Source organism: Muntiacus reevesi, chromosome 1 (assembly GCF_963930625.1).
Source record: "Muntiacus reevesi chromosome 1, mMunRee1.1, whole genome shotgun sequence".
NCBI lineage: Eukaryota > Metazoa > Chordata > Mammalia > Artiodactyla > Cervidae > Muntiacus > Muntiacus reevesi.
In genome coordinates, this window is record NC_089249.1 from 228,057,930 (window position 1) to 228,073,567 (window position 15,638).

At 37.6% G+C, this 15,638-nt stretch overlaps 1 protein-coding gene and 1 pseudogene across 2 annotated transcripts in view; both read left to right on the top strand.

Annotated features, from left to right (window-relative positions):
* CTNNA1 (catenin alpha 1) overlaps nucleotides 1-15,638 on the top strand; it is a 169,225-nt gene that overhangs the window by 59,042 nt on the left and 94,545 nt on the right. For both annotated transcript variants that reach the window (XM_065918642.1, XM_065918643.1), the window contains exons 6-7: nucleotides 4,896-5,165; nucleotides 7,593-7,796. In XM_065918642.1, coding sequence (XP_065774714.1) covers nucleotides 4,896-5,165; nucleotides 7,593-7,796 — 474 coding nt within the window. The remainder of the gene's footprint in view (nucleotides 1-4,895; nucleotides 5,166-7,592; nucleotides 7,797-15,638) is intronic.
* Nucleotides 9,436-15,211, top strand: LOC136156243 (voltage-dependent anion-selective channel protein 3 pseudogene; annotated as a pseudogene).

The following is a 15,638-nucleotide window of genomic DNA, read 5'->3' on the forward strand; positions in this document are numbered from 1 at the left end:
AGAACATTTAGACTGACACTATTGCATATCTTTCAAAATGGTGGAATAAGTAAATTGATGATGTTCTTGATATAAACACAGTAATAATCCAGAATTTTGTATGCTACTGGAGAAACTTACTGGAGAGTAATGCTACCTGAGTTTTAATTCTGTGTGCTTTGAGTCCATGAAGAGTTCCTTAATTATAATCCCCTGATACATATTAAAAAAAAGTGCTTCCCAAATAAGATGTCATAAAAGTCTTGAAGTTACTCGTTAATGTGCCGAAAGATCTTCTATAAGCCCCTCCATATGTGTTTTCTGCCCTTGATCACCCTGCTCTCTGCCCCAGGAGCCTAGCCTATCTTCAGGACTGCATCCAGGGGCTTCTTTGCCCTCTGGCTTCTGGTTGAGTTGGCTAGTGGGAGCATCATTAGGAGATCAGAGGACAGTAAACTGGGATTTATCCCTGCCTCCTGGTTGTCCTGGGTGGCTAAATGTCATAGCCTCTCTTGGGTTGTGTTCTCCCTCTGCCTTGTTCCCTGGTTTCAGGTAACTGCTGTCTAATTTCGTCTCTTTGGGCCCAAGTGCCCTAATAAACCGTGGTTTTTCTGTACTTTACCCCCATAACTTTTGTATTATAGTCTCTAAACATCTTTAAATTACCTAGCTTGATCTTAGCGTCTGTTTTCTGCTGGTATCTTGAGTGATAGATTCTAAAGTTTATCTTGGGTTTGTAGTATATCATGGTCACTTACAGTTTTCCTTGGGTCTGAATCTTTAACCTTTAGCCTCCTACAGTAGAATTTGTTGAATAGGCTGGCTATGGGCGCGTGTGTGCCCCCGATCATAATACGACCTTTCATAGGACCTGGGGCTTGGTGTGTATTTCTTGAAACTAATGCTTTTCTTGGGGATTAAATTGCAATTCATTTTATCCTAATGTACCAGCCTGGTGGAATCTTCACTCTCCCTTTTAGGTACTTGCCACTGGTCTTCTTTAGTTACTGGTCACAGTTTTCCACACTTTGTGTTTTCTGGCAGAGTTCCTCTACTGCTGTATGCTTAGTATCCTGGACTGTTTCACCTGTGACCTTTCCTTCTCTCCCCAGGTGTGGTATGTAATAGTTCACCTCCTCATCAAGCCTTTTATCTTTGCAGGCTCCCTAGTCCAGAAAAGGGATTTCATCATGAACAGTATTTGGATATGATGGGCATACTTGGCTGCTTTAGCTCCCCTGTACCTTTTAAGCAACAGCCACCCAGTGAGGAAATGCTGAACCTTATAAGATGTATAGGGGCTTTGGAATTTAAAGGTTTTGTCTTTAAGGTTTTTCTGGAACATGGTATAGGGGTGAGGATGTTGTTGAAAATGATAGTGAATAATTTTAAAAAGGTGTTTACTATACACTAAACACTGTTATAAGCACTTTGTAAGGACAAATCTGTTTAATCACAAAAATAGTATAAGGTAGATCCTGTAATTGATCAGATATTAATTTTATAGATGGAGAAACTATAGTGTAGAGAGGTTAATTAATTTGGCACAGACATTCATCTAGAAGTGGTAGAGCCTGTTTTGAACCTAGGCTGTATGGCTCCAGAAGACAGGCATATTGTTTAATCTGCTACTGTAATCCCTAGTGCCTAGAACACTGCCTAGATACAATAGTGTTCAATAAATACTTATTTAACAAATGAGAGAAAAACCCCATTATGCTGTACTGCAGATCCATCTGGAATGGGATTCTGTGTGTGGCCGTAATCTGTTACTTTCTTGGGCTAGAATATTATTTGCTGAGTAGAAGTTTTGAATTTCCATTAGACTGGCTGCAGACTCTTCTTTGACTGTCAGGGTGAACTAGATGGTAGGGGTTGGATCTGCCATAGCACTGATGCTGGTTTTTCTGAGGAGGACTACTTCTGCCCTACATTGTCAGCTCTGCCTCCCCAATATGCTAAAGATGGACTACTTTGGTGCTTACATTCCACCCACCCAGGTACAAGAGCTTGTTGAGATAGGTTTGTTAAAAACATAGTGCTTCTTACCTAGTCTGTCAACTCTGATTTTCGTTGATTATTTTTCTGAAAGCGTGAACAAATTGGTAATGGATAATGTTGCCACTGTCTATTTCATGTGTAAATCATGTGGACTGGATGGGTTTGACCATGGACCATTTTTTTAAGTATAGTCATTTGAATCCAAGAGAAGACATCTGATCAAAAGTAACTATGGCTGCAATTTTATATTGTTAAGAGGGACATGAGAGGAGATTGTCATTTGAATTTCCAGATCTTGGTTAGAAAGTGTTCTGGATTGCTTAGAATTTAGCTTCTGTTTCTTGGTTACTTGTGTGATGGTTAGTTCAAATTATGTTGGAAGGAGTCATTTCCACTTTGTTTTGTTTGGTCCTGAGTTTGTTTGGTCACACTGGGGAATTATGAAGCCTAAAGTAGACCAAGGAACTCTAGTTTTGTATGTAATCTATTACATTGCTTAATAGCTTATTTCCCCCCATTAATCTGGATTACTTACCAGCTCTGTGTATCTTATTTTTGGCTGCATTGGATTTTAGTTGCAGCTTGTGGGATCTAGTTCCTGACCAGGGATCAGACCTGAATTGGGAGCATGGAGTCTCAGCCACTGGACCACCAGGGAAGTCCTAGCACTGTATATTTTGAAAAGAATTCTTATGATTGATCATTTTTCTTATTATAGTAAATAGTCCTGCCTTGTGATAGTGTCTGTTTTCCTATCTTTACTTAAAATCTAGTTCTTTATGCTGTGGCAGAAGCACTTCTAAAAAGAGAGGAGGTAGAACACTTTAGCAGTTAGGACAAATGATGATGGCTGTCATTTTCGTCATAGATTAAAATACATCCTCCGTACTTGTAAAAAGAAGTCTGTCAAAGATACATTGTGGTGAGGGCAAGATATTTAGAAAATGCCACACAGCACATGTACACCAGCTGCTTTCATATACTGGTGAGCCCTAGCCCTTTGTCGTAGCTCGAGTCTTAAAATGATCATCCTCTAAGTCCATGGTGTCCTTTTTTGTGTATTGAACCTCATGTAGTCTTTGGGAAGGTAGGAGTTTATCATACCAGGCTGAGAAGTGGCTTTAGGAAAATTATGTGTTGAACAGGAATAATTGTGGCACCTATTATAACTTTGGGTGACCACAAAGTGTCTTTGCTAACCTTTGTAAAAGATTGTGCTGATTTAGGCTGTGGATACTTAGGAAGTATGTCAAAGTTGATTGCAAAGTGTTTTTATAAAATAGAGGATATTATAAAGGCAGATGCCTTCTTAGAAAGCGTAAAAGTCCCTGAGGTTGTGGTGAGGGAAGACATTTAGGAAATACCACACAGAACATGTGCACCAGCTGTTTAAGCATAATAGTGAGCCTCAACCCCCTGTTATAGCTTGAGTCTTGAAATGATCACTGATAATCAAAATCCACGGGGTCCTGTTTCTGAATATTTAACCTAATGTACTGTGCTACAGGGCATTTGAAGCGCCATGAGCTATTACTTGCAAATTCAGATTGCAAATGAGAAAAAAATTCTAGCAGGAAAAGTAAGCTGTCATATTGTACAAAGTTTCAATAAAGATGCAAACCTAAAACATAGTGAGATGAAGTTTCAGACAAAAGCCAGTTTGGTGTCTCTAATGCTTAATTAGGAACTCATTTAGAAAGATGACCCATAAACAGTTAAGTCAGACTTTAAATCGAGTAATTGACTTTGGCCTTTCTAAGTCAGTTTTCTCTTACTGTTTGCACGTGTCGTACTTATTTTAAGAACATTTAAGGTATGCTCTAGGACTCAGTTGATGAGATTAACATTGAAATTCTAGGATCACACATAAAATAGAATTGAAACAGTTGGTGGTCAGTTATGGTTATCACTTCCATTTTTCTCCTGTGGTGGCAAATCCACATTTACTGAAGACTTAGTTTTCTCTGAGTAATTGCAGTAACATAGGAATACCAGAAGTACTCCCTTCCCATCTTGTTTATTGTTAGTATCACTTAGCATATTCACCCAGTTTACCAAGCAGATGCTGGTAGTTGAAACCATGTTAGGAACCTCAAACCATTTTAACTGTGGATTATAATTATGGGATAGAGGAAATTGAGAAAGGACAGTTCACCTAAGATTGCATGTCTATAGAGTATTATAGTGAAATATTAATACAAACCTTTTGGGTTAAAGTCATGGAGTCCATGGACCTCAGCTTTATGCCCTAATAATCTGGGTCCTAAGGTGGTCTTTGGGATGGGAAAGGGAAACGAGATGTTCTGTACTTGGGAGAATAGCCTTCCACATCCTTACCTGGCTGGTTTGAGTAGTTTGTGGTTTTGAGATATCTGTGGTATCTCATCCCAAATTTCACAAAATTCTCTCAGTGAACTTTTATAACCTAATAAAAAGGAAGTCCTCTTAATAAATTTTGCTCTGTTTAAATGTCTCTTATTTTTTGTATTTTAGTTGAAATAGGTATATCCATCTTAATAAGGTTATAATTAAGATGCTAGTTTTCATGTTTTTTTTTTATGATTGGTTTTTATTAGTGCTGTTCTAGATGCCTTACATGCATTGTTCCATTTAATCCTCAAGGCATTTATAAGAGAGCAAAATATTGCTCCTATTTTTACAGAAGGAGAAACTGAGCATGGAGAGTTTAAATAGGATCATAATAGTAAAAACTGGAGCTGGAGATTCAAATTCAGGTCTTTGTGTTTTGGGGAAGTTTGAACTCTGAACTACTAAGCCATACTGTGTCCTTTGTGATGAACTTTCAAGCCAAACTGTTAATGAAAATAACATCTAATTAGCAGAAATTCTAACTTTTTAGAATTCACTGACAAATTTTTATGAATGGAACCCATATTCTTGTTTTACTTTTGTAGGAATTGAAAGATGTGGGCCATCGTGATCAGATGGCTGCAGCCAGAGGAATCCTGCAGAAAAATGTTCCAATCCTCTATACTGCATCCCAGGCATGCCTACAGCACCCTGACGTCGCAGCCTACAAGGCCAACAGAGACCTGATATACAAGCAGCTGCAACAGGCAGTCACAGGAATTTCTAATGCAGCCCAGGCCACTGCATCAGATGATGCCTCTCAGCACCAGGGTGGAGGAGGAGGAGAACTGGCATATGCCCTCAATAACTTTGATGTAAGTTATACTTGGGAGGAGACTTCAGGCTCTTGACGATCCCTCAAAGTTAACAGAATTCTGGGGAAATGTGATCAAGGTTTCTCATGAAAGCTCAATTTTGCCTTACATTTGTAGTGTAAGTTGAAAGAAATTTTATGAACCATCAGTCAGCTTGATCTTGGCCTAAAGCATTTATCTTTTCTTCCCCCTCCCCTCCCGTCCCTCTTCCCCTTCCCTTCTCTTCTCTTTTTTAGTTTTAGTTAAACTTCTGAATTTTTTTTAATACAACATGTGTTTCCTTAAGAGGTCATTCTTTAGATATGAATTCTATTCATTTCAACCAAGATTTTAACCTTCTGGGAGATGTGAACGATGGACGATACAGAGGCAGAGTGCACTTAGGTTGTGTGCTCCAGGTACTCACAGTCTAGTGAGAGTTACAGACACATCATAAATGACTACAGCAAAAGTGCTGTCATCTTAATCTTATTTGCCTGGACACACTTCTCAATAAATTGTAATAAAGACAACATTTAATCAACTGGGAGCAAATTTAGGATTAAAATACTTTGTTAGCATAGTGCCATGTAATCACTTTTTATAAATGATGCCCCAGTTACGTTCTGTGTATATATTCTGTGCACACACTATCCTATGTGTCAACTCGAATCATAATTTTTGGGGATGTATTTTATGGTTTTAAATTTCTACCCACAATGCCTCATGGCTTCCAGTAGATGGCAGCAGTTCAAGATTTCTTTAATTTTTTTTTTGAACCCACTGTTAATTTTTTTTTTTAATTAGCATAAGAGAAAATTACCTTCCAGGTGACAAGCATCCTTTCATAAGTAGGAATGCTTTGAAGTATAGAGTGAATATAATGGAGTGCATTTTAACAGTTTTTCTTGATTTTTCTTTCCTTTGTCTCACCTCTTTGGCTTGGGTAAAGACAGTGTTAAGCCAAAAGTCTATGATGTTAGAACTGAATTTTGACCCTGGAACCTTAAACATTAAATGAACTTAGAGCAAATTCTTAAGATATATCTTACAATTAACTGGCACTGTTGTTTTTCCCCTTCAAATTTGATAGTATTAGCTACTGGCCTCATTCAAGGCAGTAAGGGTTATATTTTGCCCTAAGTTGAGTAGTATCTATTAGAGGCCACTTAACCTCTTCAGGGTACAGTGAAACATCATTCATAAAATGAGGGGGTTGGACTAAATGCTTATAGGTCTGTTGAAGTTTTGTGACTGTTAAAACCCTCTGACCATTCCTTCCTCCTTCCTGTTGGTCATTGTGAAGAAGGCATTGTGTATTCAGTTTTGACCAGAGAAATAACTGCAGTATCTTAGTCTGGTAAGAAAAACGATCAGCTATAATGTAGGTTAATAATAAACCAAAGGAATAGTATGTTCAGTTTTGAAACGGATGGTTTTTGGGAAGAGAAAGAAGAAATGTGTACTTACTGGAAAAGGGCAGGCTTTTTTTAGGGGGAAAAAAAGCTTGGCATTTAAATTGAAATCAATAAGAACATAGTTCCTATAAAGAAAAATAAAGACAAAATATTTGTACAGACATTTATTGGTGTGAGGATGAATTGTATCAAGTGGAAAGTCTATGGAAGGCCAGTAGATCCTGTTATGCAACTGTTGATGTTAGACCTTGTACCTATAGCTTACTTGTGACCTGACTTTATTCATCAGTGGTAAATCTAGATTTGAGTGGAGTCGGGGGAGTAAAGGGGAGACAGAGGAAGGATTTATTCTTTTTGGTGTAATTGTGTCTTAGAGAGTGGCTTTGTTGGGACAGATTGCTGTCATCTCTTACAGAATATCTGAAGGTTTTTGAGGTAATAAAGTCTCTAATTTGGAATTAGCAGAATAAATTTGAGACTGAATCATTTATAAACTTTGAAATGTATAAGGTGAGGACAGTTGAAACTGATTATAAATGACTTTTCTGAAACCTTGATGACAGAAGTCAGCGCTTTGTTTTTATTTTTTGTGTGTGCTGACACAGTTCTGTTACTGTCAGGTAACAGTTTTACACTCTGTACCTAGAAAAGGTAAGGAGTGCTGATGTTTATTTTTCTTGTAATTCTCATTTGGTTACTTACTATTATGATATATGTTAACCTTTAGATATTCAGATTAAGTAGCATGAACATGATTTTTATGCTGACATAGTTCTGTTTGCATTTGAGATATCATACCTTATTCAGACCCCTTCAGCTTGATAGTATTGCTTCCAGTGCCTTCTTTAAGAAGTAATCCACCATCAGCCAACTTGTGTGGGATGCCCCTCATCTGCCAAGTATAACTTTGTTTCAGGCATTGAAATTTTTTGTGTTATATATTGGTGTTTCTAAACAGCATTTTCCTCACCTTCTTGAATATTGGAGGAAATAGAGAGTATACTAATAGTCACTAATGCTTCCTTTGCAGAAACAAATCATTGTGGACCCCTTGAGCTTCAGCGAGGAGCGCTTTAGGCCTTCCCTGGAGGAGCGCCTGGAAAGCATCATTAGTGGGGCTGCCCTGATGGCTGATTCATCCTGCACACGTGATGACCGGCGTGAGAGAATCGTGGCAGAGTGTAATGCTGTCCGCCAGGCCTTGCAGGACCTGCTCTCGGAATACATGGGCAATGTGAGTAAGAAGAATTTTCCCTGACAGGTGTTGGTTCTGAGGTGTTTTTCAAAACTTTCTTTGAAGTAACAAGAGTTTTCTGTAATAATTGTTGGGTCTGAGGTCTTTTATCTGTAAGTGTCAAATATGTTTTTAGCTTCTTGACTTTTGGGTGGAGTAAATTTTTCAAGGAATGGATAGATAGCTTACTGTGTGTCCCCTTTCTCAACTTTTTAGTGTTTAAAATTTTAAGCTTATAGAAATCATACAGTAAACCCTTTATCTAGTTCACTAATTAACAGATAAATATGTTTGTGTGTATTAATATATGTGTGTGTGTATGTGCGTATATACAACCCTTTTTTCTATGAAACATTTGAAAGTAACTTGCAGAAATTGTATTTCTTCACCTCTGTCTACATATTTCAGCGTGTGTCTACATGAATAGTAACCTTCAACACCCCTAAAATTCTTTTATCACATCTAGGTAACCATATAATTTTGAGCAAAAGGGAATATTGAAAATATTTATAATAGATGAAGTTTCTTAAATGAACTGTATATACAATGTGATAAGACTAGATTTTTGCCAAGCAGAGCAAAGTCGGACACGACTGAGCAACTGAACTGAACTGTTGTGTTAGGTGAAGTGAGTAGTGTTTTTGAACTTTTAAGATTTGTGTTTGAAAACCAATGCTGTGAAATTTAACACCTTTCTTTTTGCCATAGAAAATACTGTACTTATTTTCTCTATTGGTAATGTCTTTTTTACTTCCTTAATACTTTTCCATTTCAATTACTTAATGCTGGTTTAGGGTTACTATAGTTTAGATCTTGTACCCAGTCTTTTACTGTGGCAAAGAAGGAATAAATTAAATAAAAATTATAGAGAATAATTTTAAAGGGAAGAAGGACAATGCGAATTAGTTTTAGTGATTTTTTGTCTACTTAATAGTTTTTGGGAAAAGAACTTTGGTACTTTCTCATATGTTCGTTTGCCGTACATCTTGTTTGTTCATTTATATTCTTATATAAGTGAACATATAATGGTGGGTCATGATGGAATTCCTGGGGTGAAGATGAATGGCTTCCTGTGTTTATCTTGTTTCTACCATATTGTGAAATTAGTCAAGCAAATTGAATTTTTTTAAGCCATTGCCATGTTTTGATCATATGCAGTCTACCTCAGAAAAATGAGATTAGAGGCTTTAGTTAAATCAGATGGAAAAAGCAGTTGATAAGTCAACAGTGAAAATGTGGGACACATTTAAAAACCCATACGTAAGCCTGGAAATCAGAAAATGTAAGAAATGGCTAATTTGAGGACTAACCCCATGATATTGGAGTCTTAAAGAGGGAAGCAAAGGCCTCATGGCATGTATGTGAATCAGTTCCCTGCTATCATGTACAGTGCTGAAGTGATGTGAAAGTGTCTAATAGTTATGATTGGGAAGCCACTTTGAAAACAGCCTTTGTAGGGGAGAGTGTGTGATAAATCTGTTCTCGTTGCTCCATACCAGAGCTTCCTAACCAATCTAAAAAAATATTCCTTCAGTCTTAGGTTTGGTCAGGTCTTGGGCTAGTCACCTCTGATTGTGAGTCACCTCTTGGATTCTCCCCAGAATGCCAGACATTTAAATAGTACTTTCTATTTTGTGCCATGGATGTAAGTAAAAGCGGGAAATATTCATTTATACTGAAGATATGGGGACCATAACAGCCATCTTACATAGCATCTTACTATGTAAGTGAAAGCTAGAACAGTGATTGATTTTGGGCAGAATTTGAAGGATTATGATGGGGCTTTTGAAGGGAATTATGTCAAGATTCAGAAATATATTTTAGAAAAAAATTTCTGAGCATGTTTCTCCTAAAGATAAAAATATTTAATAGTTTGCTTGAATTGACTCACATAACAGTGATCAGGCTGTGTCCTGTCCAAAAATACTGGAGTGAGGATAAAGTGGGAGGGCAGTGAAGCACATCTGAAGAAACCTTAGGGTAAAAGGTAGGAAGTCAAGAAACACCTGGAGTAACAGGCAAATTTGGCCTTGGAGTATGGAATGAAGCAGGGCAAAGGCTAATAGAGCTTTGCCTAGAGAATGCACTGGTCATAGCAAACACCCTCTTCCAACAACACAAGAGAAGACTCTATACATGGACATCACCAGATGGTCAACACCGAAATCAGATTGATTATATTCTTTGCAGCCAAAGATGGAGAAGCTCTATACAGTCAGCAAAAACAAGACCGCGAGCTGACTGTGGCTCAGGTCATGAACTCCTTATTGCCAAATTCAGACTTAAATTGAAGAAAGTAGGGAAAACCACTACTATGACCCGTATGACCTAAATCAAATCCCTTATGACTATTCAGTATAAGTGAGAAATAGATTTAAAGGACTAGATCTGACAGACAGAGTGCCTGATGAACTATGGACAGAGGTTCATGACATTGTACAGGAGACAGGGATCAAGACCATCCCCATGGAAAAGAAATGCAAAAAGGCAAAATGGTTGTCTGAGGAGGCCTTACAAATAGCTGTGCAAAGAAGAGGAGCGAAAAGCAAAGGAGAAAAGGAAAGATATTCCCATTTGAATACGGAGTTCCAAAGAATAGTGAGGAGAGATAAGAAAGCCTTCCTCAGTGATCAATGCAAAGAGATAGAGGAAAACAACAGAATGGGAAAGACTAGATCTCAAGAAAATTAGAGATACCAAAGGAACTTTTCATGCAAAGATGGGTTCGATAAAGGACAGAAATGGTATGGACCTAACAGAAGCAGAAGATGTTAAGAAGAGATGGCAAGAATACACAGAAGAACTGTACTAAAAAGATTTTCACGACCCAGATAATCATGATGATGTGATCACTCACCTAAAACCAGATATCCTGGAATGTGAAGTCAAGTGGGTTAAGCATCACTACGAACAAAGTTAGTGGAGGTGATGGAATTCCAGTTGAGCTGAAAGATGATGCTGTGAAAGTGCTGCACTCAATATGCCAGCAAATTTGGAAAACCCAGCAGTGGCCATAAGACTGGAAAAGGTCAGTTTTCATTCCAGTCCCAAAGAAAGGCAATCCCCAAGAGTGCTCAAACTACCACACAATTGCACTCATCTTACACGCTAATAAAGTAATTCTCAAGATTTCCAAGCCAGGCTTCAGCAATATGTGACCAGTGAACTTCCAGATGTTCAAGCTGGTTTTAGAGGAACCAGAGATCAAATTGCCAATATCTGCTGGATCATCAAAAAAGCAAGAGAATTACAGAAAAACATCTATATCTGTTTTATTGACTATACCAAAGCCTTTGACTGTGTGGATCATAATAAACTGTGGAAAATTCTGAAAGAGACGGGACTACCAGACCACCTGACCTGCCTCCAATTAGGTTAACAGGTTAAAATCAGCTACTAGTTTAATGTGTTCAAATTTGTTTCTTAAACGTGTAGTTGACTTTGGAGCCCAATTCTGTGTTATAATATTCTCTGAAGATATTTCAGTGCCAGTGCAACACCGCCTTCTGAAGAGCTGTGTACTTGGTACAGCTGAATTCTTTATTTCACACTCTTTATTTCTTCTGCTAAGGGATATGCTGATCCTTAATTTGGTCCTTTCTCCCTTTGTTAGGTCATGTGCTTTGAGTTTTTCCCAGTAGTAGAATTTATTAGGACCAAACTTGTTTCTTTCTTTCTTTTTTTCCCAAACTTGTTTCTATTACCATACTCACATTCCCCTCAATAAACAAGTGAACAACCCTTTCCCCCTATCCCAACCCAAAACCCTCTTGTCCCCCAGTCTGAAAATTCTTAACACAATGTCTGAAACATAAAAGACCTCAGTCTTTGAAATGAATTCCATTTGGGTGTGTTTTGTTTGTTTTTTTGCCACACGCACAACTTACGGGATTTTAGTTCCCTCACTGGGAATCAAACCTTGTACCTCTGCAGTGAAAGGGCAGAGCCCTAACCATTCGACTACTAGGAAGTTCCCAGAATTCCAGTTGGTTGTGACCTTAGCAGTCTTGTCTAGCAGTTCAGTCATGTGCTGAGTTACTAGAATTAGAATTTGTAATTGGTAAGAAGAATTACATGTCTTGGACTTGAGTAGCTTTAGCTTGGTTCCATCCAGTGTGGTAACCAGTAGGCATATGTGGCTGTTGAGCACTTAAAATGTGACAGGTCCAAATTGAGATGTGTTGTGAGTGTAAACTATACACCAAATTTCCAAGACATACTTCACTGAAAAAGCTGTAAATATCTCTGTCTCATTGATAATATTTTGGATATATTAGGTTAAATAAAATTTGTTCTTATTTTTTTACCTGTTTCTTTTTACCTATGGCTACTTGAAAATTTTAGATTACATATGTAGTTTTTATTTCTTGCTTGTCTTACATTTCTCTTGGATAGTTATAACTACTGGATAACCAACCAGTTAAGAGGAGTAGCTAAAGAGTTAAGCCATCAACTTCTTCCTTCAGTGTCTAGATGGTAACTTACATAGTAGCTGATATAGCTTGTATTTTTTTATACCTTAAACTAGTTTTAGGCAGAATAAAATTGGTACAGCTTAGGACCTGGTGAGGATGATGTTGCTTAAGGTTAAATTTGTCTTTGTTCTTGCCCTAAAACATTGGAGGCAGTGATTTTAGGACCTTTAAAGAGTGATGAAGTAACTAGACAGTTTTTGTATTAAACTGGGCCTGTATTTGAGGGGTTTGATTATGTAACATCAGGTATAAAATTTTTATCTGATTAAGAGAATAGATATGGGATGTATGAATAAGGTGCAGTTAATGTTCGCTCTCGAAGATATATTGTCATTGCAGTGAAGGGAAGCACTTAATCTAGATGCTGATCTCTTCTCAGTTTTGCGAATGCTTTCCTGGAACCACTTTAGCTGAGCCAGAGCTTCCAAGCTTTGGAAGGACTCTTCGAAGAGCTTGTTACTGCGTTTTTTTGTAGCTACATTTTCTAATTTTCAGAATTAGAATAGGTTATTTTATTTCTGATTATAAAGTTCTCTGTTCATTATATATCACCATTTTTGGTATATAGCATGCCAGACTTCATTTGGACTGTGTGTGTATGTATACATTTATTTGTTCTTATTGTTTCTTTTTTTGATAGCAGAACTAAGGATTATCTTACTATTATAGTGCTTACCATATACTGGTCATTGTGCTGAGAGACATATATTATTACCTGTTTGACTACCATAATAACCCTTATTGAATTATTACTTGCTCAGAAATGTGTAATCATATAGCAGTTGTTTGAACTCAGATCCCTGTGAACTGAGAATCTGAACACTTACTACTTTTATTATAATGCATCTTTGTAAGTCAGAAAATATGATTTTATACCATCGTCTTTAATAATCATGGAATTTTTCACTGTATAGCTCTATAAATGAAACTTATTACTGAAATACTTCACAGTAAATAAGGTAAACCCAGCTCTTGTATAGCTGTTTGAAGTGAGCTAAACAAGAAAAGAAAACTGTGTTAGAGTATCCTGCAAAGCTAGACTCTCTGGTGTTGCATGATGTCATAGATGTTTCAGTTGCTTCTGTGATATGCAGCTATAGGGCCTGAGTTTTGTTATATAATACGCTACGATTTCCATCTTTGTGTGGACCCTTGGGTTTCCTGCAGTAGACTCTTCCCTGTATTGCTAGTCCATAGTTCTGTAGCTGTATGATTTTATTGATTTGTTAGTGTAAGCTGTTCTGTGATCTGCCTAGCATATTTGGAGAATTTAGGTATAAATAGATGTTGCATTGAATGCAAAATTCAAACATGTGTAGGACTTCTTCCTCTTGACATTTATGTAATTTGGAAAGCTTATTTGTCAAAAATTGTATGATTTTCTTGTGGTGTCAGATGAGAGGTTTAAAAGACCTTAAGTCTGAGGAAGATGTCTCTAGTTGTATTTTATGTTGCTTTCTAAGAGGTTTGAGGTACTTCTAGCTATGCCATTCTGGCATTATGAATTGCAGTTTTTAACAGGCAAGATCCTAACCTTTTGTACACAGAATGATGCATGTTTATATATTTGATAAAATGGCACTGGTTTAATGAAGCAGTAGTGGAGTGATCTCTTGAAATTAGGATGATGGCCCTAATTCCAAAACCAGACAAAGATGCCACAAAAAAAGAAAACTACAGGCCAATATCACTGATAAACATAGATGCAAAAATCCTTAACAAAATTCTAGCAAACAGAATCCAACATCATATTAAAAAAATCATACACCATGACCAAGTGGGCTTTATCCCAGGAATGCAAGGATTCTTTAATATCCGCAAATCAATCAACGTAATACACCACATTAACAAATTGGAAGATAAAAACCATATGATTATCTCAATAGATGCAGAGAAAGCCTTTGACAAAATTCAACACTCATTTATGATTAAAACTCTCCAGAAAGCAGGAATAGAAGGAACATACGTCAACATAATAAAAGCTATATATGACAAACCCACAGCAAGCATCACCCTCAATGGTGAAAAATTGAAAGCATTTCCTCTGAAATCAGGAACAAGACAAGGATGCCCACTCTCACCACTACTATTCAACATAGTGTTGGAAGTTTTGGCCACAGCAATCAGAGCAGAAAAAGACGTAAAAGGAATCCAGATAGGAAAAGAAGAAGTGAAACTCTCGCTGTTTGCAGATGACATGATCCTCTACATAGAAAACCCTAAAGACTCGTCCAGAAAATTACTAGAGCTAATCAATGAATATAGTAAAGTTGCAGGGTATAAAATTAACACGCAGAAATCCTTTCATTCCTATATACTAACAATGAAAAAACAGAAAGAGAAATTAAGGAAACAATACCATTCACCATTCACCTAGAGACCAAAATACAGGATCTGTAACTGTGGACTGACCTTCACCCAGAAGTGTAATGGATAGAAATCACTTGGGAGAATAAGTTGGCTGAAGGGTTGAAACTGACTCTTGATTCCACATTTGTACCGAACACAGGAAAGAAGAGTGGGAAATTGAAGGCCTCATATTAATGGGATTGTTTCAGTTTTGGCAGTAATGTTGATATAGATATTTCTGGACCAACCATCTGTGGCTGGACTGTGTTGGCCTTTGAAGGTTGGCTTGCTGGCTATCAGATGAGTTTTGACACAGCCAAATCCAAATTGTCACAGAATAATTGTACCCTGGGTTACAAGGTTGCAGACCCCTAGCTGCACACTCATGTGAATGATGACACTGAATTTGGAGGGTCAATCTACCAGAAGGTGAATGAGAAGATTGAAATGTTGATAAACCTCGGGTAGACAACCGGCAGTAACAGCACCCTTGGCATTGCTACTAAGTACAAGCTGGACTGTAGAACTTCTCTCTCTGCTAAAGTAAACGATGCTAGCCTGATGGGACTGGGTTACACTCAGACCCTTTGACCAGGTGTGAAACTGACCCTGTTAGGTCTAATCGATGGAAAGAACTTCAGTGTAGGAGGGTACAAGGTCAGACTGGGATCTGAACTAGAAGCTTAATGTGGTTTTGAATAAAGCATCAGCTTTGTTCCTGGAGGTGAAGAGAAATGAACCCACTATGTTTTGACCTTAAATTTCTTCTGTGAAATTTTGAAAGTGTGAACTTTTTATTCTTCCAAAGAATTGTAATCCTCCTGTAATCCTCCCCACACTGAAGCTTAGATACTGAGTCCATCTTAAGGGAGGTGCTTGAATGCATGCCTGGAAGTTGTCACGTTTGTCCACATTTGAGTTCAGTTCCTCAGTGTTCTTTTTAGTGTGTTCTTCAGTGATGGTGTAGTGTCGTATTACAAAGGGATTGACCATACCCTCGAGTTGTCCATCATATCCT